The sequence below is a fragment of the Borostomias antarcticus genome (assembly GCF_949987555.1).
Source record: "Borostomias antarcticus genome assembly, chromosome: 10".
Taxonomy (NCBI): domain Eukaryota; kingdom Metazoa; phylum Chordata; class Actinopteri; order Stomiiformes; family Stomiidae; genus Borostomias; species Borostomias antarcticus.
Genome location: NC_140243.1, coordinates 12,837,704 through 12,862,703, shown reverse-complemented (window position 1 = coordinate 12,862,703; position 25,000 = coordinate 12,837,704). Strand labels below are relative to the sequence as shown.

The 25,000-nt window shown below is 47.8% G+C and overlaps 2 protein-coding genes across 5 annotated transcripts in view; both read left to right on the top strand.

The window, feature by feature from the left end:
• clstn3 (calsyntenin 3) overlaps nucleotides 1-17,398 on the top strand; it is a gene marked incomplete at both ends in the record, with an annotated part of 25,874 nt that extends 8,476 nt beyond the window's left edge. Inside the window, 11 exons of the mRNA XM_084444263.1 lie at nucleotides 2,591-2,703; nucleotides 4,968-5,127; nucleotides 5,834-5,890; nucleotides 6,007-6,155; nucleotides 6,444-6,592; nucleotides 11,287-11,513; nucleotides 11,934-12,095; nucleotides 12,996-13,141; nucleotides 15,155-15,290; nucleotides 16,728-16,912; nucleotides 17,249-17,398. Of these exons, the coding sequence (XP_084300389.1) occupies nucleotides 2,591-2,703; nucleotides 4,968-5,127; nucleotides 5,834-5,890; nucleotides 6,007-6,155; nucleotides 6,444-6,592; nucleotides 11,287-11,513; nucleotides 11,934-12,095; nucleotides 12,996-13,141; nucleotides 15,155-15,290; nucleotides 16,728-16,912; nucleotides 17,249-17,398 (1,634 nt within the window). The remainder of the gene's footprint in view (nucleotides 1-2,590; nucleotides 2,704-4,967; nucleotides 5,128-5,833; nucleotides 5,891-6,006; nucleotides 6,156-6,443; nucleotides 6,593-11,286; nucleotides 11,514-11,933; nucleotides 12,096-12,995; nucleotides 13,142-15,154; nucleotides 15,291-16,727; nucleotides 16,913-17,248) is intronic.
• A 3,232-nt stretch (nucleotides 17,399-20,630) lies between these two features.
• The window catches only part of pex5 (peroxisomal biogenesis factor 5), a gene marked incomplete at its 3' end in the record, with an annotated part of 13,430 nt that continues 9,060 nt past the window's right edge, over nucleotides 20,631-25,000 (top strand). Inside the window, exons 1-5 of one of the 4 annotated variants that reach the window (XM_084444266.1) lie at nucleotides 20,666-20,712; nucleotides 20,804-20,865; nucleotides 21,524-21,666; nucleotides 22,594-22,750; nucleotides 22,921-22,959. In XM_084444266.1, the coding sequence (XP_084300392.1) occupies nucleotides 22,637-22,750; nucleotides 22,921-22,959 (153 nt within the window). In that variant the 5' untranslated portion in view covers nucleotides 20,666-20,712; nucleotides 20,804-20,865; nucleotides 21,524-21,666; nucleotides 22,594-22,636. Of the gene's footprint in view, nucleotides 20,866-21,523; nucleotides 21,667-22,593; nucleotides 22,751-22,920; nucleotides 22,960-25,000 lie in introns of all 4 variants that reach the window. The other 3 variants (XM_084444267.1, XM_084444265.1, XM_084444268.1) reach the window with 3 other exon arrangements.

The following is a 25,000-nucleotide window of genomic DNA, read 5'->3' as shown; positions in this document are numbered from 1 at the left end:
GCATTGAAGAAGTGGAGCTTGGTTTCACGGGGGAGGTTGGTACCTTAAGCTGTCATTAGGGGCTGATGGACCAGGGTGTGATAGCTGATGACCTCAGTTTTCTTGGCGTTCAGTCCAAAACCCACCTTGGCACATTCCTTTTCACTTTGGTCAGGAGCTCTTGAGCTTAGCTTACGTGGTTAGATATCAGGCTGATGTCGTGGGCGTAGTCCAGGTCTGTTAGGACTACAGCAGGATACCTTCTCCACCTCCTAGGTGTTATAGTGAAGCCGAGATCCTCCTCTCTTCCCTGGATTGCCTGTCTCAGTGCGTAGTCCAGGACTGTTATAAAGAGAAAGGGTGTAACACTATTGTAACACTCCCACCATGATCAAAATACTCACTGTTGCCGTCCGGTATCACAACCCTTGCCCTTGTGTTTGAATACATGGTCCCTAAGGCCTGAAGTAAATTTGGGGGAGGGGGGGGGGACACCACAGGCCTGAAGGACTTTAATCATGACGCCTCTGTGTATTGAGTCAAATGCCTTTTTGAAATCAATAAAACACAGCACTGCTGTCATGTTGTTCTACTTCCCCTCCTCGATGATCCTCCTTAGGGCCAAGATCTGAGTTACTGTGGACCTCCCCTCTCGAAAGCCATTCTGGTTCCCTCTCAACTGAGGGTCGATGGTTCTCCGCAGCCTGTTCAGTATCATGTGGTCGTACATCTTTGCAGTGATCCAGGTCAAGCTGATGCCGGTAGTTGTCCGGCTTGGACAGAGACCATATATCAGGCTCGTTATTTTTCATTAGGGCAAGGTTGCAGATGTCCAGGATGATGTAATCAAGGTCGCAGTTCTTAAAGACCTCTGGGGGAATGCAGTCTGGCCCAGCACTCTTTCCCTGCTTCAGAGTGGATTTCACTCTGGTGAGCTCCACTGCTGCAAAGGGCCATCGTCAATATAGAGATTTTCGAAGATCGCAGGTATCTCCCCCTCTGCTTCTTCCACTGTCAGGTGGGTGTCTAGGAGGTTCCTGAAGTGAGTGAACCAAGTGTTCACCCTCTCCACTGGGCTATTGCCTGCGACTAGGCCGTCATTTGCCCTCTTTCTTCCACTCCTCACTTTAATGACCTTCCAGGCCACCATATCGTTGCTCCCCTCTGGCTGCCTCCACCCTGCGCACCTTTACCATCAGCCCCTCCTCTCTGGTCTTATCATAGGGGTCAAAGAGCTGTGGCTTTGCCTCATTCATTGCCGACTGACTCCCCATAGTCTTCTCTTGGCCAAGACGTTGGCGAGCCTTCTCAACTCTTTCCTGTGCCACTACAACCTCCGGATGCCTGGACCTTGGGGAACCTCTGGTCCTCTCCACCACTGGAACACACTCCCTGGGTTCCTCCAGATGTGCTGCGACAAACCGATCGTACATTGCATTAGGACCTTCCACCACGTCCAGCAGGTGGAAGTGATTTCTGACCTCCACTGTGTATATAGCTTGGAGGTCCGGTCTTAAGAGAGAATGTTCCAGTCTTGCCGGGTCTTCAGGTTTGGCTTGGGGACCCTCAAGCTCCGCCTCACCCTCAGGGAAACCACTCGGTGGTCTGAGCGTAAGGTTCTGCATGTGACTGAGCTCCTCCACTTGCACCTTACCAGTCAATCAATCAATCATGATTGAAGCTTTGATTGATTGATGTCATCTGAAGACTTGTGTGGTCATGTGACTCTTTTGATGGATTTTGACGAAGGCTGATCTGGAATCAGTCATCTGTGGAGGCTCAGCTGAGCAGGAGGGGCATAGTGACTGTGTGTGTGTGTGTGTGTGTGTGTGTGTGGTTGCCCCGTCACTCCGAGGCCCCTGCGGTCGATCGACATGGTCACAGCTCTTCTCTGTCCTGGCCCTGCAGTGGTGGAACGAACTGCCCACTGACGTCAGGACAGCAGAGTCGCTGCCCATCTTTCGTCACGGGCTCAAAACGCATCTCTTCAAGAAGTACTATAACGATCCTCCCTCTTAAGCACCTATTGTATTTTAGATTGCTATTCTTGCACTTTGCCTTCAGCACTAGATTATGCTCTTAGTCACTTGTTTCAGAAAGGAGATGCACTTTTCCTATGTTAAATGCAATTATTGTTAGTCGCTTTGGATAAAAGCATCAGCTAAATGACTGTAATGTAATGTAAATGTGATGTGTGTGTGTGTGTGTGTGTGTGTGTGTGTGTGTGTGTGAGAGAGAGAGTGAAGGAACAGGGCAGAGTTAGATATTTCATCTTTGCTTTAGTCATTGTGTCAAAGCTGAACCTTTGTGGAGATGCCTTCTCCAGGTACAAGTGCAGATGCAGCAAAACAAACCAAACCCTTCCTCCCTAACTGCCAAACACTTCCTCCCTAACTGCTAATCACTTCCTCCCTAACTGCTAATCACTTCCTCCCTAACTGCTAATCACTTCCTCCCTAACTGCCAAACACTTCCTCTCTAACTGCCAATCACTTCCTCCCTAACTGCCAAACACTTCCTCTCTAACTGCCAATCACTTCCTCCCTAACTGCCAATCACTTCCTCCCTAACTGCCGTACCTCTGCCTGTCCTCTCTCTGGTCCTCCTCCAGATGACTCCTTCTCCCACTACTCTCTCTCCGTCCACGGCTGCCGTCTCTCCCTGTTCTACTGGCCCGACGTCTCCGCCGCCCGGCCCGTCAAGTTCCTCTGGAAACTGGAGCAGGTACTGGTGGGAACGTCCTCCACAGTCACCTCCCATGAGAAGCTTTTAATCCTACCCAAGATAAACACAACTGCCCTGTTTCTGCAATTACTGCACGTATGGCTGTGTTCTTATTAATAAGTATGAACGGTTCAAAATTGAAAGAGTGACAGGTCGTAGCAGCGAATGAGAGACGCTAGTCCAGGTTAGATGGGCGGGGCATATCTATGGATGGAAGCGCCTGATTGTGAAAGTCGTTACTGATTGGTGTCGCAGGGATAATAAGACCAAAAAAAAAAAAAGAAAGACCAAAAAAAAAACATTAAAAGCAAGACATAAAATAGAGTTAAAATATGAAACATAATAAGAACAGACTAAAATAAAAAATCAGCTAAAAACAATTACAAAAAGAGGAGATCATAGATTTAAAATGGCTAAAAGTAGGAAGGGTAGACATTTTTAAAGAGCTTTGCAGGGCATTCCATGAGATTGGAGCACTCACACTAAAAGCAGTCAAACCAAGGCTAGAACAAGCTGGGTGAACCTTGAGAAGGAGCATCTCACCTGAGCGAGTTTGATATGCCCCAGAGTTCCAATCCAACATAAAAGTAATGTAAGGTGGTTGCCATCAGCACACAATGGTGTCATCAGCATAAAGATGAAATTGACAGTCAATTCCTGGAGACATTATATCATTAATATATATGGTAAAAAGATTCTAAATCTGAGGCCATGGTTCTCAGCAGGAAACCGGTGGCCTGTCCGCTCCGAGTAGGAAATGAGTCTTTACCCCAAGTGAAGGAGTTCAAGTATCTGGGGGTCTTGTTCACAAGTGAGGGAACCATGGAGAGGGAGTTTGGCCGGAGAATCGGAGCAGCTGGTGCGGTTCTGCAGTCGCTTTACCGCACTGTTGTGACGAAAAGAGAGCTGAGCCAAAAGGCAAAGCTCTCGATCTACCGGTCTATCTTCGTCCCCACCCTCACCTATGGTCATGAAGGATGGGTCATGACCGGAAGAACGAGATCACGGATACAAGCGGCCGAAATGAGTTTTCTCCGGAGGGTGGCTGGGGTCTCCCTGAGAGATCGGGTGAGAAGTTCAGTCATCCGGGAGAGACTCGGAGTAGAGCCGCTGCTCCTTTGCGTCGAAAGGAGCCAGTTGAGGTGGTTCAGGCATCTAGTGAGGATGCCTCCTGGGCGCCTCCCTAGGGAGGTGTTCAAGGCGTGTCCGGCTGGGAGGAGGCCGCGGGGTAGACCCAGGACTAGGTGGCGGGACTACATCTCCGCACTGGCCTGTGAGCGGCTAAAGATTCCCCAGGCAGAGCTGGTTGATGCTGCTAGGGAAAGGGATGTCTGGGGCCCCCTGCTGGAGCTGCTGCCTCCACAACCCGACCCCGGATAAGCGGATGAAGATGGATGGATGGATGGATGGATGGATATATGGTAAAAAGCACCGGACCTAAAATTGACCCCTGGGGAACACCTTATGTTATTGGTAAAAGGTCAGACTGAAATGATGAAGTGTCCCAGACCCATAGAGAGATCTGCAGCATCTACGCAACGTAGTTAGCGTAGCTTACGTAGCATATCAGCGAAAGAACTCTCCTGGGTCTGGCGTTGAGACTAATATTTACTATACCTGAGCACTGGGATTACTTTTGGACTAAAGGATCAGCAGGATTGACGGTTGTGTGGAATGGGTGTAGGTTGTCTGTGGTTTTGGGAGAGCAGGGTTGGGGGGTTAGAGTGTGGGGGGGCTGGCGTGGGGGGGGGGGGATTAGTGGTTTTGACTGGAGCTACTGGTCCCAGACAGATTGAACCGAGTTGGATTAATACAGACAGGATTTGGCAAATCCCTCTTTCTCTACCTCTCTATTAGATGCCTTGATTCTCTTTCCCCCTGTCTTTCTCTCCATCTCTCTCCATCCCTGAGTCTTTCTATCATCCCTGAGTCTTTCTATCACCCCTGTCTATCTCTCCATCCTTGAGTCTTTCTATCATCCCTGAGTCTTTCTATCATCTTTGTCTATCTCTCTCCATCCCTGAGTCGTTCTATCATCCCTGAGTCTTTCTATCACCCCTGTCTATCTCTCTCCATCCCTGAGTTTTTTCATCACCCTAGCTCTCATTTCCTGTCTGTCTCTACACACCTGCCCTGGCTAAAGAGCAGTTTTTTTTAACCTAAACCGTGAAGCCTACACCGTCCCCTTGAACTTTAGTGTTCAGCCAGTGTTCAGGTGACCTCCTCCTCCTCTGTGCTGACCTCTGACCTCTCCTCCCTGGCAGGTGTGTGACAGCGAGTGGCATCACCTGTCCCTCAGCGTCCAGTTCCCCTCTGTCACCCTGTACGTCGACGGCGTCACCTTCGACCCCGCCCTCATCCATGACAACGGCGCCATTCCCAACCCCGCCCCCCGCCAGCGAATGGTCATCGGTGCTTGCTGGGGTGAGGACTGGTTTAACCACACTGCCCACAGAACCCCTGTCAACCACTGAGGGACAGAGAAGGGCCACACTTTCAATTCCTAAAACCTGACACCAGGGTAACCGCAGCGCCAGCAGATGGAAGCCTAATTCAGTATTCGTATATCTTGGCTTTTTCTCCTCATCTTCACCCAATTATTTTTTGGAGATGCTTTGCATCTTCTACAGCTATTAATATAACTGACGTTATCAATTATTCAGGGGAACAGGACAACGGGCAGGCCAGACAGTTAGCCTGCCAGTTATGTCGCTAAAATGGGACACTGTCTGCCAATTAGCCCTGGAAAACACTCGCACCCATGGTCGTCCATCTGGGGCGTACCAGCTGCTGCTGGATAATGAGGCGATGCTACACCTTTGTCTGTCTCACACCTTAGCTTTTTTTAACGCTTTTTTTCACCCTCCCTGTCAATCATTTGTCTTCTCTAATCCACCCTCTATGTCTCTCTCTCTCCTCTCTCCCCTCTCTCTCTCTCCTCTCTCCCTCTCTCTCTCTCTCTCTCTCCTCTCCTCCCTCTCTCTCACTCTCTCTCTCCTCCCTCTCTCTCACTCTCTCTCTCCTCTCTCTCCTCTCTCTCTCTCCTCTCCTCTCTCTCTCTCCTCTCTCACTCTCTCTCTCTCCCTCTCTCTCTCTCTCTCTTTCCTCTCCTCTCCTCTTTGCCCCCCAGAGCCAGAAGAGAAACACGACATAGTTAACAACACCATCCCTGAAGGCAAAGACGCAGGTGACTTCATTTATTTTTACAAGATGAGTCCATGTGATGTGTGTGTGTGTGTGTGTGTTTACATGTGTTACTGTGCGCATGATTGTCTATTCACTGTGTGTATCTGTGATCTTTAGTGAGGTACGCGGGTGGCTACCGCGGGCTGTTGTCGGGGGTGACAGTGCGACCAGGAAGCGTGGAGCCCCACAGTGTGGTGGAGTGTCTGTATGCCTGCAGAGAGGGGCTGGACTTTGGAGACCTGGAAACTCTTGGTTCAGGCATGAAGGTGACCTCTGACCCCACAACCTTCACCTTCATAGTAGCCATGGTGTTTGTGTTAGACTCGCTGGTTTTTATTTTCAGTTTGAAAAATTAGTTAGTCTAGTGTTCTTATGGATTTGGAGCCAGGAGATGCAGATTCTGATTGGTATTTGTCATGTGTATATAGTACAGTGTACAATGTGCAGTGACTGCTAGGCTAGCACTCACTAAGGTGTCATAAATTGGGGCTCAAAATGAAGAATTATGGTGTGACCTCACCTCATGAATGACTGGTTGACCTTTGACCTCCCAGGTCCATGTGAACCCCAGCCAGTCGGTGCTGGTTCTGGAGGGAGACGATATTGAGAGCTTCAATCGGGCCGTGCAGCAGGTCACCTACAGGAACTCTCTCCGCTTCGCCACCCCTGGAGTTAGACCCCTCAAACTCTCCACTTCCCTCAGGTACACACGCACGCACACACACATACGCACGCACATGCACACACGCACGCACGCACACACACATATGCACACGCACACGCACGCACACACACGCACACACATTCACATTCATGCACGCACACACGCAAGCACACACACACGCGCGCACACACACGCACGCTAACACACACACATACACACACTCACTCCTGCACACACACACGAACGCACACACACACACACACACACATGCAAGCACACATGCACACACACACACAAGCTAGTATACACACGTACACGCACTCACGCACACACACACACACACACACACAATCCAGCATGCTTGCGTACACACTCAAACTCATCACTTTTTGGGTCAATTTGTTGGACAACTCATCAAACATGGACTTTGCTCAGGCTATGATAAGGTTTGGACAAGAAAAAGGGCATTTTCTCAACATACTGTAATGTATGTCACAGCCAAGATTAACTGTGGCTATCTTATCTTATTCTGCATACCTAATAGCCTATCATATCTGGAAAGCCATTTTGTTATCATACCATCCATTTAGATGTGTAAAAAAAAATAAAAAAATAAAATAAATAAAAACCTTTCTTTATAATCATTCAGACAGAAAGTGGCACCTCATCAAGTTCTCATAACTATTTATAACTATTTATTTTAATTTACACTGATGTTAACGCCTACCCTTAAAGGTATAGAGAGAATCTAACAGCATAAATAAGAGAATCCAGGAGAGACTTTACTTATTGAACACAGACGTTACGTAAAATAAATAAAGACCAGAATAACTAGAGAATAAAAACCACAAGATTCGAACAGATGTTTGAAACAACACAATAACAAAAACCACCACACGTTATGATAAACGTCCAGACGCATCATAAATAGATGATGATGATTATAATAATAATAATAATAATAATAATAATACCTTTTGCGACATAAAATGCAGTTCAAAGTTCTTTACAAAAGAGACATTAAAAACTAAAACATAAATCGTAATTGAGATAATATAGTAAAAGTCAAGTGCATTATAAAAGAGACATTAAAAGCAAATATCAATTAAGACATAATAAAAAATAGAAAACCATAAAAGAAGTAAGATCATATAGAATGGTATAATAAAATAAGAAAAGAGAGAAATCAATTAAAAGCAAGGTCATAAAAGTACGTTTTGAACTGCCTCTTAAAACTGTTGACAGAGGTTACTTGTCTAATGTGAGGGGGCAGCATATTCCAGATCCTGGGTACGTATCTACTGAGGGCAGCATCACCGTATCTACTGAGGGCAGCATCACCGTATCTACTGAGGGCAGCATTATCGTATCTACTGAGGGCAGCATTATCGTATCTACTGAGGGCAGCATCACCGTATCTACTGAGGGCAGCATCACCGTATCTACTGAGGGAAGCATCACCGTGCCTCTAGCTGTTTGACGGAGGCCCCCTCAGCAGACCAGCACCTAGAGATCTGAGGGAGCGGTCAGGAACACTCCCACAGGCAGGCAGGCAGGCAGGTGGTGCTAGACCATTCAAAGCTTTAAACACAAGTACAATAATGTTGACCCAGAGCTAACGATAATGGGATTATGATGATTTAAAAAATGATGATGATGATTTTAAAAAATAATCTAAAAAACAAACAGTACCCATGGTCAGAGAAATAAAGAGCCTCTTCCAGTAAGAGAGGATGTGTGAATTGGTGTAGAAGTGATCTGGTGAGAGGTGAGTGGGAAGTTTCACACGTTGCCTGAATCCTATTACAGTATCTGTAGCTCTCTGACACATTCAATGCAGCAATCACTGATAATATCCTGTAATACACAAGGATATAATGACCAACACAGCGACAGCAGCAACAATAAACTGAATGTGCCGCCAGTCACCCCCTCCTCTCTGAATACAGCAGGAACTGATAGCCTGTAATACACAAGGATATACTGTAATGCTCAACACAACATGGTGATAAACAACTTAGTGAGACGTTTGCATCTTGAGAAAAATCCCATCCTCAGTCTTCTGTCTGTTCGGCTTTATGTGAAAAAAGTACACATCCTGCACATCCTACACTCACAACATACACCATATGTACAGCATTAACTGTGAAAACCCATCATTCCTGCAAAATTAACATAACCACACCCCTTTGTCCTCCCCATCCAAAAACAAACAACATGGTACACAATTGTTCAAATGAAAAAACTTGATGAGGTACCATTTTCTGACTGAATGATGACATTCTCTCAGCACCAAAATATGGAGAACTCACACTGTTCTTCGATAACAAAATACAGTAACATCAATTAGAGCCAGTATTACCACTGACACCGATCTCAGCAAACCCTGTAAAAAAGATGTAACCATGGGGAAATTCACATGTATCACATTACCAGATCTTTGTAAGAGTGTTACTCCTCTACCTCATGTCTTGACCCTGTACCTACAGAATTCTTTAAGCGGGTGTTTGACAGTGTTTCAAGTCATGTCATGAAGATCATAAACATGTCTCTTCAAACAAGCATCTTCCCAGATTCCTTCAAAACAGCTGTTGTAAAACTGCTACTAAAGAAACCCAACCTAGATGTTAATACACTGAACAACTACAGACCGATATCCAACCTCCCATTCATTAGTAAGATACTTAAAAAGATAGATTCAGTACATATAAACTCATTTCTCAAAGAAAATAACATCCTGGAGGAACTTCAGTCAGGCTCTAGGACACACCACAGCACTGAAACAGCTCTTACTAAAATAATCAGCGACATCAGACTAAACTCTGATGCAAATAAGGTCTCAATTCTGGTCCTATTAAGCCTAAAGGCAGCGTTTAATATGATTGACTGTGACACCCTAATCAATCACCTTGAAAGGCTGGTTGGTCTCTCTGACTGTGTGTTAAGCTGGTTCAGAACATACATAAAAGGGAGAAAGTTCTACGTCAGGATTGGAGATCATGTGTCTGAGAAACATGACACCCGCTTTGGGGTTGCACAAGGGAGCTGCCTTGGTCCATTGCTATTCTCACTATACATGCTGCTACTCTGGGATATCATTAGAGAGCACAATGTATGTTTCCATAGTTATGCGGATGATACACAACTGTACATCTCTGCTGAACCAAACCATGCTGCAGCCATAAACTCCATTACTACCTGTCTTCTAGCAATAAATAAATGGATGAGCAATAACTTCTTAAAGGAGTAGTAAAAGGAAAATGCATGTTTAGCCCTGTTTTAAGGTTATGATCATATACAATGGTTCAGATCAAAATGTTGACAAAACTAGCACTTTTGAGAAAGTTGATAATTGCTCTACCACCGTTTTGGTCATACAATGTGATGTGGGTGGGCACCGTGATAAATCATTAAAAAACATGTTAAACTCTCAATTTCAAAGACAACAGCTTTTTATGTGAAGCACTCCGAGCATGCACACTCTCTGTTGTAAAGTACTTTGAGCTGCATTTATTTGTATGAAAGGTGCTATAGAAATAAAGTTTATGATTATTTTGATTATTTTGATTATTTTGATTGTTATGATTATTATGATTATAATGATGATGATGATTATTTTTAAATGCAGGGACCGTGAATGATGGAATAAATTGTGGCCTTACTGTATATTTAGATTAGCCAGTGTTGCCTTGAGGTAAATGAGGTTTGTCTGTAGAGTTGACATGTACATTGCAGAGTAGATTCCATATTGAATTAGCTAAAAAAAAACACATTTCCAGGTCAATGCACATAACTTTTGTTTCCACTTTGTTGATGAAATATTAATTCAATCTGCAGAGTGCTGGTCCTGCGCAGTCTGCTCCGGATGGGAAGCAGTGACCGAAATTCCTCTTTTTTCGCTCAGGCACTATGACACATCTGTGTGCTTTTATTTTTAGTCCAGTTCTGTCAGTTTTAGGTCAAGAGTGTTTAGGAGTGTGTGCCACATTTTGGTCTGATTTCAGAGTTTGGGAAATGTAGGTTGTTTAAAGCATTTGCTTAACTAAAATACATTACATTAAAAACAGTAATTATAGTTATCTTTTTGGTAGATCAAGAGCAATTTCATTTTCAAATATTTGACTAATGTATTTGACCCAGGGACACACTGAAGTGTGCTGTGGCCTTCCTGAGGAAGTAGATGACCTCAGCACTTCAACGTCCTTATCATTCATCATTCACAACACAAAAATTATATTTATAATTTAAGCAGAGTGGCCTCAAGGGTGGAAGTAACACAAATTAATTGATAAAAATGGAGGTGTTGAAAATGTGCCAGTAACGCACCAATGTCTCGCATGTCTCATGGTGGGGGCAGCTGCAAAACTGGACGTCCTGATCATCTTTTGCATGAATAGTAATTGTCTAAACTCAGTAGTAATGACCGTCCATGTCAGTCAGAACAGTTAAACAAGTTGGCACTAGACACAACCTCTCTCTCTCTCACACACACACACTCTCTCTCTCTCTCACACACACACACACACACACACTCTCTCTCTCTCTCTCACACACACACACTTCTCCCATGGTTTTATAAGTGTATGGATCACTAAATCATTGTGTAATGATTCCCCCCCCCCCCCCCCCCAGGTGTTTCAGTGAGGAGAGCTGTCTGTTCCTGAAGCAGTTGGAGAGCTACCTGGTGTAATGATTCTCCCTCTCTCCCCCTCCCCCCTCCGGGCCCCCCCCAGGTGTTTCAGTGAGGAGGGCTGTCTGTCCCTGAAGCAGTTGGAGGGCTACCTGGTGGTTCTGCAGCCTGACGCCCCTCAGATCTCCCTGTCGGGCGTGGGCCCCCACCTGGCCCGCCCCGCGCCCGAGTTCGAGGGTCCTCGCGGCGTCCCCCTTTTCCCCGAGCTGAGGATCGTCTGCTCGCTCTCTCACGCCGTCAACACGGCCGCGCAGGGCATGGAGGGGGGCGGTGAGTCAGCCAGAACAGCCGGGCCAGCGACCACGCCCTCTAGATCCCCCAATGCAGGGGTGCCACCCCTCCCAATATTCATTTAATCTATTTGTGTCTGAGATCTGTCTCATGCGTCAACAGGCAGACAGATGCACGTACCGTACGTTTGTGTGTGTGTGTGTGAGGTGTGTGTGTGTATGTGTGTGAAGGGATTGGAAAAAGAAGAAAATTGTACCTGTATTTGATCAGAAACAGATTTATTGTTGCCATGTAGGTTTTTACACACTAGGAATTTGCTCTGGACTGTTGGGGCATAAAAATACACAGACAACAATAGACAGGGTGGAGGAACAATACAGGACAGAGCAAAGACAGGACAGATATCAAATGTCTCTCTCTCTCTCTCCCCGTCTCTCTCCCCCCCCCCCCCCCCCTCAGCCCTGATGTCTGATGCTGTGGCCCACACTCTGGATGGCTGTGAGGTCCAGCCCTTGGGGGAGGAGCTGAACCCGGAGAGGGAGGAGCTTCTGGTGGACATGGACGCCCTGAGAGAGAGGGGGCTGGAGATCATCAACACCACCGCCTACATCGCCATCACAGGTACAGCAGCTCCTGCTGCAGCTCTGAGGAAGCTGGGTGGGTTCAAGCAAAAGGGTGCTCAGTCCAGCTAGACAGCAAGTTCTCCACAAGGGTAGTGAGTGAGTGAGTGAGGACCCTCAGCTGCTTAGTGAGTGAGTGAGGACCCTCAGCTGCTTAGTGAGTGAGTGAGTGAGTGAGTACCCTCAGCTGCTTAGTGAGTGAGTGAGTGAGTGAGTGAGTGAGTGAGTGAGTGAGTGAGGACCCTCTGCTGCTTAGTGAGTGAGGACCCTCAGCTGCTTAGTGAGTGAATGAGTGAGTGAGGACCCTCAGCTGCTTAGTGAGTGAGTGAGTGAGGACCCTGAGCTGCTTAGTGAGTGAATGAGTGAGTGAGGACCCTCAGCTGCTTAGTGAGTGAGTGAGTGAGTGAGTGAGGACCCTCAGCTGCTTAGTGAGTGAGTGAGGACCCTCATCTGCTTAGTGAGTGAGTGAGTGAGGACCCTCATCTGCTTAGTGAGTGAGTGAGGACCCTCATCTGCTTAGTGAGTGAGTGAGGACCCTCATCTGTTTAGTGAGTGAGTGAGGACCCTCAGCTGCTTAGTGAGTAAGTGAGGACCCTCAGATGCTTAGTGAGTAAGTGGGGTTTAGAGGTTGATTTGGGATGGATCCTTCCTCTCCACCGCTCCTCGCTGACCCTCGCTGACCCTCAGCTGCTCCCCTCCCCTCTCTCCCAGCGTCTCGTTGTACATGGTCCGGTACTGTAATGGTCCCGTACTCTAATGGTCCCGTACTCTAATGGTCCTGTACTCTAATGGTCCCGTACTCTAATGGTCCCGTACTCTAATGGTCCCGTACTCTAATGGTCCGGTACTGTACCTGCGTCTTGCCTGACAAATAATCATCCTTCATTCCTCCCGTCCTCAGGCGCTGAGTCCATCTCTGTGTACGAGGACGTCCTGCGCTCCGTCCGGTACCGGCTGGCCAGGGGCTCGGCCCGCTTCGAGAGACGCTTCCGCCTGTCCTGCTCAGAGATGAACGGACGATACACAAGCAACGAGCTCACTCTGGAGGTGAGGGTGAGGGTTAGCAACGAGGTCACTCTGGAGGTGAGGGTGATGGTTAGCAACGAGGTAACTCTGGAGGTGAGGGTGAGCGTGAGGGTTAGCAACGAGGTCACTCTGGTGGTGAGGGTGAGCGTTAGCAACGAGGTCACTCTGGAGGTGAGGGTTAGCAACGAGCTCACTCTGGAGGTGAGGGTGAGGGTTAGAGTTAGCAACGAGGTCACTCTGGAGGTGAGGGTTAGCAACGAGCTCACTCTGGAGGTGAGGGTTAGGGTTAGGGCTAGCAATGAGCTCACTCTGGAGGTGAGGGTGAGTGTTCGGTTATTTTGTTTTTCCCCCACCGAAAAGGGTATCAAGAAGAGCACGCGTTGTCATAACTCGTGGTTTGGTTCATTTATTCACTGCCGAAGTTTACCACAGGTTATAAACCTGTGGGACAGAAAATCATGGATGTAATATTGCAGTCTTAAGTTCATTTAACCTCACAGCAATATAGACCATCCTAATTTAACAATCTAAACGGTAAATATAATTAGCATTTAAACAATAAACCTTTACATATTGACACATTCAATAGACATCCGGTAAACACTTCATAACAATGCAGAGCAACAAGTGGATCTTCATAGCAGTACTGAGAAACCGTAACAATGAAATGCAACCGAACTACATCACCCAGCCTGCACTGCGGGCAGGAAGTGCAACCGTGATACAAATCAAATAGGCGCTAGAAACAACACGCGATGTCAACAAACATTACAGCCGGCTACTAGGTTGGAAGCTAACAGCTTAACATTACAAGCCGGAGCGATAAACAACTGTTACCTGCTAGTGCAACTATAAACAGCCACCGGACTATCTTACCACCAGGTTGGAGTGCAGACGCTGTCATTACATTAGTGCTACATTACATATAACGCCGCTAACAGAGTAACACAAACCAACAATTCAATAAACAGTAGTCTCTTACCGGTGGCGCGTGACTCTCCTGACAATCGCTAGGATGTGTCTAAACTCAGGTCTCTTCCGCTTATATCTACGTCGTGACCCGAAGCCCCGCCTAATTGTCAGGTAACCGGATGGATTTTAACCCTTCACTGGCCGCTACCCGTGCTTCAAATCAGGTAAGCAAACAAACGTGAGGTCCCCATACAGAACAGAATAAGTGTATTAAGACCCACTAAATGACTCAGAACCTTGAATACCTCCCACTTCCCAACTGAGACCTAGTGAACGCAACAGTGAGGGTTAGCAACGAGCTCACTCTGGAGGTGAGGGTGAGGGTGAGGGTTAGCAACGAGCTCACTCTGGAGGTGAGGGTGAGGGTTAGCAACGAGGTCACTCTGGAGGTGAGGGTGAGGGTTTGCAACGAGCTCACTCTGGAGGTGAGGGTGAGGGTTAGCAACGAGGTCACTCTGGAGGTGAGGGTGAGGGTTAGCAACGAGCTCACTCTGGAGGTGAGGGTGAGGGTTAGCAACGAGGTCACTCTGGAGGTGAGGGTGAGGGTTAGCAACGAGCTCACTCTGGAGGTGAGGGTTAGGGTGAGGGCTAGCAACGAGCTCACTCTGGAGGTGAAGGTGAGGGTTAGGGTTAGCAACGAGCTCACTCTGGAGGTGAGGGTTAGGGTTAGCAACAAGGTCACTCTGGAGGTGAGGGTGAGCTCAGCTCAGCACAGGACAGCTTTGCACACAGGATCCCACTGGCTTTACTTTGTCTATCCAGGCTAGTTAAAGGACCATACTGGTCTAAATATGATTTGATTTCCTAAAACTAGTCACCCGACGTATATCACATTACTGCAATCTATTTTCCAAATTAAAGCTTACGTTAAACTTTTTTTTTTTCATTTTACTTACATTTCAAAAGTTGAACATGATGGCTTTAAAACGTATTTTTAAATTGTTTCCTCATTGCGCGAGGGAACAATTTAAAAATTAAATGGAAGACATAATAAATAAACAGAACCTCCCTATCCCTCTCTTTCTCCCCCCTTCTCTCTCTCCCTCTCTCTCTCTCTCTCAGGTGAACTTCCTGCATTCTCTGGACAGCCTGTACCACCCGTCCCACCTGCTGGCCTCCCAGCAGCAGTTCCTCCATCCGTCGCACCACTCTGGGGAGCTGAGCGGCCACGCCCTGCCCAACCCCCACCGCAACTCAGGTCCTCACCCTGCCCAACCCCCACCTCACCCTGCCCCACCCCTACCTCACCCTGCCCAACCCTCACCTCACCCTGCCCAACCCTCACCTCACCCTGCCCAACCCCCACCTCACCCTGCCCAACCCTCACCTCACCCACCCTGCCCAACCCTCACCTCACCCTGCCCAACCCCCACCACGCCCTGCCCAACCCCCACCACGCCCTGCCCAACCCCTACCTCAACCTGCCCAACCCTCACCTCACCCTGCCCAACCCTCACCTCACCCTGCCCAACCCCCACCTCACCCTGCCCAACCCTCACCTCACCCACCCTGCCCAACCCTCACCTCACCCTGCCCAACTCCCACCTCACCCTGCCCAACCCCCACCACGCCCTGCCCAACCCCCACCTCACCCTGCCCAACCCCCACCACGCCCTGCCCAACCCTCACCTCACCCTGCCCAACTCCCACCTCACCCTGCCCAACCCCCACCTCACCCTGCCCAACCCTCACCTCACCCACCCTGCCCAACCCCCACCACGCCCTGCCCAACCCCCACCTCACCCACCCTGCCCAACCCTCACCTCACCCACCCTGCCCAACCCTCACCTCACCCTGCCCAACCCCCACCTCACCTCTCCCAACCCCCACCTCACCCTGCCCAACCCCCACCTCACCCTGCCCAACCCTCACCTCACCCACCCTGCCCAACCCTCACCTCACCCTGCCCAACCCCCACCTTACCCTGCCCAACCCCCACCTCACCCTGCCCAACCCTCACCTCACCCACCCTACCCAACCCTCACCTCACCCTGCCCAACCCTCACCTCACCCTGCCCAACCTCCACCACACCCTGCCCAACCCCCACCTCGCCCTGCCCAACCCCCACCTCACCCTGCCCAACCCTCACCTCACCCACCCTGCCCAACCCTCACCTCACCCTGCCCAACCCCCACCACGCCCTGCCCAACCCCCACCACGCCCTGCCCAACCCCCACCACGCCCTGCCCAACCCCCACCTCGCCCTGCCCAACCCTCACCTCACCCTGCCCAACCCCCACCACGCCCTGCCCAACCCTCACCTCACCCTGCCCAACCCTCACCTCACCCACCCTGCCCAACCCCCACCACGCCCTGCCCAACCCCCACCTCACCCTGCCCAACCCCCCCACCGCAACTCAGGTCCGCTAGGAGTCCACCTTTCTCACCTTACTATCCATGTCCATGTCCACCACAAGGTGGCAGTGTCATCAAAGACTACAGTGTTATCTCAGTGCCTCTCCTAGCGATTAGTTGCGTTTGATGAGTTTGTGATTTACCTGAATGGTGGGGGGAGAAATGTTCCCCCTGATGCAGGGTGAGATGTTAATTATCATCCTTATAGGCCAGGTTAGGACTGAGGCTGGGCTTATCTGATCCTGGATCTGATCTTGAACTCCTGTCTTCCTCTCCCAGTGGTACCAGGAGCAGCCACCGTTATCATCATGGTGTGTGTGGGCTTCCTGGTTGTCATGGTGATCCTGGGCGTGTTCAGGATCCGCTCCATCCATCGCCGTGGTGAAGGAGCCAGGGGCGGGGCTAAGGAAGGCAGTAGCCAATGGGACGACTCCGCCCTCACCATCATTGTCAACCCTATGGAGGTAACGATTGGAGGGCTGTGTGGCAGAGTGAAAGAAGCAGAACACAGAGTCAAGATGAGAGAGCGCATAACGAGCTAGGCCTGTATTTCTTTTTTGGTTTGTATACATGTCCATCCCTCTCTCTTTTTCTCTCTCTTTCTCTCTCTCCCCCTCTCTCTCTCTCTCTTTCTCTCTCTCTTTCTCTCTCTCCCCCTCTCTCTCTTTCTCTCTCTTTCTCTCTCTCCCCCTCTCTCTCTCTTTCTCTCTCTCTCTCTCTCTCTCTCCCACTCTCTCTCTCACCCCCCCTCTCTCTCTCTCTCTCTCTCTCTCTCTCCCTCCCCCCCCCCCTCTGTCCAGACCTATGAGTCTCGTCTGGGTATTTCGGCCGACACCGAGGTAGAGGGCGAGGAGGACGAGGAGGCGGTGGAGTCACCCGACGACGCGAGCGATGACCAGCGAATCATCATCAAGAAGGAGGGGCGGGACAGCCACCCTCGCCGCTACTGAGCACGCAGTTACCACGGAAACCACAAACAAACAGGCTCTTCACTCAAATCCACGATGCGTTGAATCAATAACTGCTGACACCTCTAGTCTATGGAATGTATGCTAACAAACACAACGCACAACACACACTTGTAATATTCTGACACGCGACTATCTGTGACCTATAGCCAGTTACAATGCAGGCAATCGTTGTCCACATAAATGTTCTATGGCACAATGTATACAATATATTCTAATCACCTGACCAAACAACCCACAGAAATTGTAAGTACACCAATTCTACGTCATAAGGAATTATAAATCTGTATAATTCAGGTCGGAAGAGGCTAGACTTTGTTTTAAAATAAGATTGTATGTGTTTACTATCTGTATCACACAGCAGAGACCACCACACAAGATTAATATTTGAGCAATTAGAGTCCCAACACACCGGCCTTGTATAGGTCCCTAGATAAAGACATGAGCCCTGGTCCTCGCTCCTCTCCAGACCCCTCCACTGGAGTACTGGATACTCATCTTTTTCCTGCACAATCTCTTTTGCCCACTTTCTCTCCATATATACATTTTTCTCACAATCCCTAGAGTGAAGATGGTGATGTTGAACGTTACTGATCATGTGACTCACGACCAGGCCAGGGTCCCCTCTGTCCCTCTGGTTGCTCTCTGTCCTTGTCACACAACCTACAGGCAACCTCTGGTGTTCCAAGGTTAACGGTTACAATCACAATTCACACTCTACATTTCTACTAGTGGTTAGAATTAGTCCAGGAACTTTAGCGTTACCGTGTTCTAGCTGATAGTTTTGCAACTGCCCTGTCTGTACATGTTCACTTATGCAGCTTGCTTCGATATGATAAACTATGCTAGGAACTTAGCTAGACATAAGAATCTGCTGACACAACACTTATGAATAGGAACTTCTCCAGCCTTTCTTTGTTTTCATATAGAACCTGATTAATTCTAGTGGTAGAAAAAGCGTAGCTGCCTCTCTCAAAAGACCAGTCCCTGGGTCTGTCAGAAGGGCAGAGAGTAACCACATCCAGTCTCTCCGTGCACTTCTGACCCCACTATGACCCCAGTAATATGTCCAGCTGACCCTCACAACACGGTCCTGCTGCCGCACACTGCTGTTGTAACTTCAGGACACACACACACATCACAATGCTACCCCTGCTGTACCCAGAATGTCAGCTCAGCTTGGGCAGTTTTGATTGTATTGATTGTATTGAATTTTATGTACATACAATGACTATGACTATTATTATTATTATTATCATTATTATCATTATTATTATTATTATTGCAGCTACATATTGTTCTTTGTCTGTACTTGTAAAAAGAGGGCAGCAAACACTTTTATTACTTTATTTATGAGTACCTTTGTTATGGTTTTTCATCTGAACCGTCACATATTTCTAATGTTGTCACATCAGAAAACAGAATAATGATAATAATAGTAGTAGAAATAAGGATGATGATTCCTGGCTTGATGAGTGTTTATTAATTTGTGTGTTATATTGTTGTGATTTAAAAACTTGGTCATATCTGAATCACAGTAAATGGAGGGCACATTGTTGTAATAAATACTGTAGGTACTCTTGTCACATCTCTGTCTTTCACTCCACCTTCCTCACAATCTTCTCTCTCTCGTTTCACTCACATCTTCCTCTCTCTCATTCTCTCCATCCCAGCAGTCTCCATTTCACTCCTTCATCTTCCTCTCTCTCATTCTCCCCATCCCAGCAGTCTCCATTTCATGGGTTCAATGAATGTACAGCTGTGTGCTTCTCCTCTTCACATCCACCCTCGTCCTGAACTCCACCTCTACCCCCCCCTCCCTCTGTCCCTAACTCCACCTCTCCCTCCCTCCCTTACTCCACCTCTCCCTCCTCCCTCCCTTACTCCACCTCTCCCTCCCTCCCTTACTCCACCTCTCCCTCCTCCCTCCCTTACTCCACCTCTCCCTCCCTCCCTAACTCCACCTCTCCCTCCCTCCCTAACTCCACCTCGCCCCCCTCCCTAACTCCACCTCGCCCCCCTCCCTCCCTTACTCCACCTCTCCCTCCCTCCCTCTGTCTCTAACTCCACCTCTCCCCCCTCCCTCCCTTACTCCACCTCTCCCTCCCTCCCTCTGTTTCTAACTCCACCTCGCCCCCCCCCCTCCCTCCCTAACTCCACCTCACTCCATCCCTAACTCCACCTCTCTCTCTCCCTCCCTAACTCCACCTCTCTCCCCCTCCCTCCCTAACTCCACCTCTCTCCCTCCATCCCTAACTCCACCTCTCTCCCCCTCCCTCCCTAACTCCACCTCTCTCCCTCCCTAACTCCACCTCTCTCACTCCCTCCCTAACTCCACCTCTCTCTCTCCCTCCCTAACTCCACCTCTCTCGCTCCCTCCCTAACTCCACCTCTCTCTCTCTCCCTCCCTAACTCCACCTCTCTCTCCCGCTCCCTCCTTCCCTAACTCCACCTCTCTCTCCCTCTGCGTCTCTTGCTGTCTATGTATAAATGTGCAGTGATAAACCTGTCAGTAAATCAAGCCTGTTGTTTTTAAATGTAATGTTAAGAATGGATTTTAAAAAAAAACTGCATTACCTTATATTATTACTATGGTTACTATTGGGACATTAACTGTAATTATTAACACAATGCTAATATGGATTATGATGATTGATTGTTATAACCGTCTGAAAAACATGACAAAATTCATAATAAAAACACTCAGATGACGTCAATATGATCTCCCCGTTTTTTTCGAGGATAGAGTAAACTAGAAGATGGGCTATATGCTACTATACTGCACAGTAAGACGACCTATCAATTGCTTGAGAGAGAAGTTGGTACCAATCCACAATGAATGATTAGCGGTGTGACCTTCCGCGTGGGGTTCTGCGACAGAAAATTATGTTGACACAAGGGGCCATTTATTGGACTTTGGGTTCCTACCTTGCGAAAAATACGGAAACTACGCAGATACTTTGCGTAGCTTCCAATTGTCAATCAAGGTCAGTGTAACGCCTCTGTTGTTACATTATGTCAGATGTTAACCATGGATGTATTGATGTAAACCAGTATGAATATCACGCCACAATACCACATACGTTGTAGTAGCAAAAAAAAAAAAAAACTTCGCTGAAAGCTGTCTTCCGCGCGCACAAACCTCACTACTCTGCGTTCCAACGACACCAAACGTGCTCGGGACTTCCACGTAAACCCTGTTCGGGAATGCAATGCGCAGGCTTATTTGACGCAGCTATCTGTGTTCGGTGTGTCGATCATGGGGTCATGGAGGAAGGAGGTAAATTAAGAGACGGGTAGGTGAAGATTCGCAGTTGCGTCCCTCTAAAGTTAGTCTTTTGTGATGCGCCAAGGTTGTTGTTTTTTTCCTCAATCTTCAAATTCTAGAAGAGGAGGAGGGGGTTTGGTAACCAGACCGGACCGTCAGCAGTACTCATCGGCAGGAGGCGGTGAGACAAATATTCAAGCTATGCCAGCTATATCAGACAGAACGTTAGCTCCAGCTTAATGCCAACCTGGACAGTTCGTGAGTTTGGCATAACGTTTGGTAGCTAGCCATCTCTGCTTGCAAACTTAATTGGTATTGCTGAGGGTTGCATGCTTCGCTCTAACTAGCTAGCTAGCTTAGCGGGACTGTACTCCTAGCAGCTAGCTAGCTGGAGGCTAATACTTCCATTGTGTTGCCCTGTCCTCTTGGGAAGAGATTCTTGGAAGACATTGCTCATAGAAGCCCATGTCTGTTTGACGTGTTATATGATGATTATGAATGCAAACGGTGTTGTGAGTTAGTTTGTGTGTGAAGTGTAGGCTAGCTAGTTAGCCCGCAGACAGATCGTGCTGTCTCAACTCGTGGTGATTTTATTTGGGTCCTTTAAACTGCTATGAATGGATCACGTCTGTCTAAATATGAATTCAGTTGGCCCTAATGAACCCCAGATGTGGTTCGCCGCTATGAAGAATCAGTAAAACTCCCAGAAATCCCCAGCCCTCTGCACCCCCCACAGTAGGCTTGTTGTGTGTGCGTGTGGATGCAGGTTAGGTAATCTATTGTCTATCTGTTGATAGGGTGTCTGCGTGTTCATTAATATCTTTCTCTAATCCTCTTAGTGTGGCCTTAATCATACGGCGGCCGTTTGGTCAGTGGAAAAACTCCTGAAATCTATAGACACTGGGACAGAGGAGGACCGGCCGACCACCTGTGGACACGGGACCGCGCTGTTGCCGGACTTGCCCCAGAGCGCGTGTCATCTGTAAGAGATTGTGCCCTTTCTGCTGGTGCTTAGCTGTAATTATATCAGTTCATGTCAATGGAATGGCAAGAGCTTAAATCCTCAGTTCCAGGACTGACTGTTCATCACAGCAATTGCCATTATTGTCTGCCTATGTGGTTAGTGAGGCTACTGTACTTAACGATTGGTCCATTGCCCATCTGTTGGCCTGGATATAGGTCAACTATCTGAACAGCCAGGTTGTATTGTATCTTTCCTAGTGCACTAACAATGACACTTTTTTATGAGGAGGGGATGAGTTTCAATACAGTTCCTGGCAAAAAGAACAGTGACTGTCGGTTTTCATTGCTACTCGGCCGCTCTTAGACTTAGAGGGTCAGGTGACCGGACTAAAGGACGACTAAAAGCAAAAAGGAAGAGTTGACCCCGGGAAACATTGGACCATCTGGAGCTGCTCTCTCTGAAATCTACATTGGCATCCTTTGAGGGTTAGGGCATCAGGTGTGTGTGTGTGTGTGTGTGGTGTGTGTGTGGTGTGTGTGTGTGTGTGTGTGTGTGCGCGTCTGTGTGTGTGCGTGCGTGTGGCAATGCCGTGGAGAGAGAGAGAGTGAGTGAGTGAGCGAGGTGGTCTGTGACTTCGCACCCAAGAGGAGATCTCAGCGTGGCCCCGCTTGCCCTCTCAGCCTAAAATAGACGCCCATATCTCTCTCTGACGCTCTCTCTCTCTCTCTCTGACGCTCTCTCAAACTCTTATCAGGCCTCGTCTTGGTTCGCTTGGCTTTTATCTCATTCAGAAAGGCTTATCTTGAGACCATGAATAGCCTGGTGCCAGTGAGTTTCTGCCTCTGATGATTCACTGACTAGTTTGGCAAGATCACCATGTCAACCGTAAACCTGGTTGGTATTCAAATTAATCATTTACATTTTGCCTCTTTGTGTCTTTTTCAGCTCTAAGGTGGTCTGATCGAATTCACCGCTGCCCTGTGTTGCCATGGCGATGAGGGAGCTTGTGGACGCGGAATGTGGGGGAGCCAATCCCCTCATGAAGCTGACCGGTCACATGACCCAGGAGGGAGGGGCTTGGAGGCACAGGTCAACACCCACAGTGAGTATTCATAACAAGCGTGTCCATGTTTTAGAAAACAATTGTTCTTTATCAGTGGGACATATCTACTAAACAAAAACACAGTTTCATATATCCCCATCCATCCCCATCGCTCAACGTTATAGTTCTCATTATCTCTGAGGGGATTGTTGTCTCACTCTTCCTCCTAGATTCCACCGACCGCAATTGAAATTGCAACTGAAGAAGAGGTTAGTGCTCCAGATACTTCCCATTCACTCCTATTGATTCTAAACACATTCTATCATGCTCCCCATATCACTACCCAACCCTGGCCAGTTGATGTAGTGTGTGTTCTTGTGTTGTAGCTGGTGATGAGTGTGTGTTCTTGTGTTGTAGCTGGTGATGAGTGTGTGTTCTTGTGTTGTAGCTGGTGATGAGTGTGTGTTCTTGTGTTGTAGTTGGTGGTGAGTGTGTGTTCTTGTGTTGTAGCTGGTGATGAGTGTGTGTTCTTGTGTTGTAGCTGGTGAGTGAGTTCTTGTGTAGTAGTTGATGAGTGTGTGTTCTTGTGTAGTAGGTGATGAGTGTGTGTTCTTGTTGTAGCTGGTGAGTGCGTGTTCTTGTGTAGTAGTTGGTGATGAGTGTGTGTTCTTGTGTAGTAGGTGATGAGTGTGTGTTCTTGTGTTGTAGCTGGTGAGTTCAAGGTCAAGGTCAACTTTATTTATAAAGCACGTTTAAAATCAACCGAAGTTGCACCAAAGTGCTGTACAATATATAAAATAAACTAAAACAAAAAACAGAATAAAGTGCACATAATCACAGAACAATAAAAGGACAGGACACAAAACAGGACAGGGGATGTAGGCTATCAGGCCTCAAAAGCCAGTGAAAACAAGTGCGTTTTAAGCTGAGACTTAAAGAGCCCTAGGTTTTGTGCGTGTCTAATGTGTGGAGGGAGGCTGTTCCAGAGCTTTGTAGCTTTGTTGAGCTTTGTTCTTGTGTAGTTGGTGATGAGTGTGTTCTTGTGTTGTAGCTGGTGAGTGAGTTCTTGTGTAGTGGTTGATGAGTGTGTTCTTGTGTAGTGGTTGATGAGTGTGTTCTTGTGTAGTGGTTGATGAGTGGGTTCTTGTGTAGTAGGTGATGAGTGTGTTCTTGTGTAGTAGTTGATGAGTGTGTTCTTGTGTAGTAGTTGAGTGTGTGTTCTTGTGTAGTAGTTGAGTGTGTGTTCTTGTGTAGTAAGTGATGAGTGTGTTCTTGTGTTGTAGCAGGTGAGTGTGTGTTCTTGTGTAGTAGGTGATGAGTGTGTTCTTGTGTTGTAGCAGGTGAGTGTGTGTTCTTGTGTAGTGGTTGATGAGTGTGTGTTCTTGTGTTGTAGTTGATGAGTGTGTGTTCTTGTGTTGTAGCTGGTGAGTGGGTTCTTGTGTAGTAGTTGATGAGTGTGTGTTCTTGTGTAGTAGTTGATGAGTGTGTATTCTTGTGTAGTAGTTGATGAGTGTGTGTTCTTGTGTTGTAGCTGGTGAGTGGGTTCTTGTGTAGTTGGTGATGAGTGTGTTCTTGTGTAGTAGGTGATGAGTGTGTTCTTGTGTAGTAGGTGATGAGTGTGTTCTTGTGTAGTAGGTGATGAGTGTGTGTTCTTGTGTTGTAGCAGGTGAGTGTGTGTTTTTGTGTAGTAGTTGAGTGTGTGTTCTTGTGTAGTAGGTGATGAGTGTGTTCTTGTGTAGTAGGTGATGAGTGTGTTGTAGCTGGTGAGTGAGTTCTTGTGTAGTAGGTGATGAGTGTGTGTTGTGTAGTGGTTGATGAGTGTGTGTTCTTGTGTTGTAGCTGATGAGTGTGTGTTCTTGTGTAGTAGGTGATGAGTGTGTTGTGTAGTGGTTGATGAGTGTGTTCTTGTGTTGTAGCTGGTGAGTGTGTTCTTGTGTAGTAGGTGATGAGTGTGTGTTCTTGTGTTGTAGCAGGTGAGTGTGTGTTCTTGTGTAGCTGGTGAGTGTGTGTTCTTGTGTAGTAGGTGATGAGTGTGTTCTTGTGTAGTAGGTGATGAGTGTGTTCTTGTGTAGTAGGTGATGAGTGTGTTCTTGTGTAGCTGGTGAGTGTGTTCTTGTGTAGTAGGTGATGAGTGTGTGTTGTGTAGTGGTTGATGAGTGTGTTCTTGTGTTGTAGCTGGTGAGTGTGTTCTTGTGTAGTAGGTGATGAGTGTGTGTTCTTGTGTTGTAGCAGGTGAGTGTGTGTTCTTGTGTAGCTGGTGAGTGTGTTCTTGTGTAGTAGGTGATGAGTGTGTTCTTGTGTAGTAGGTGA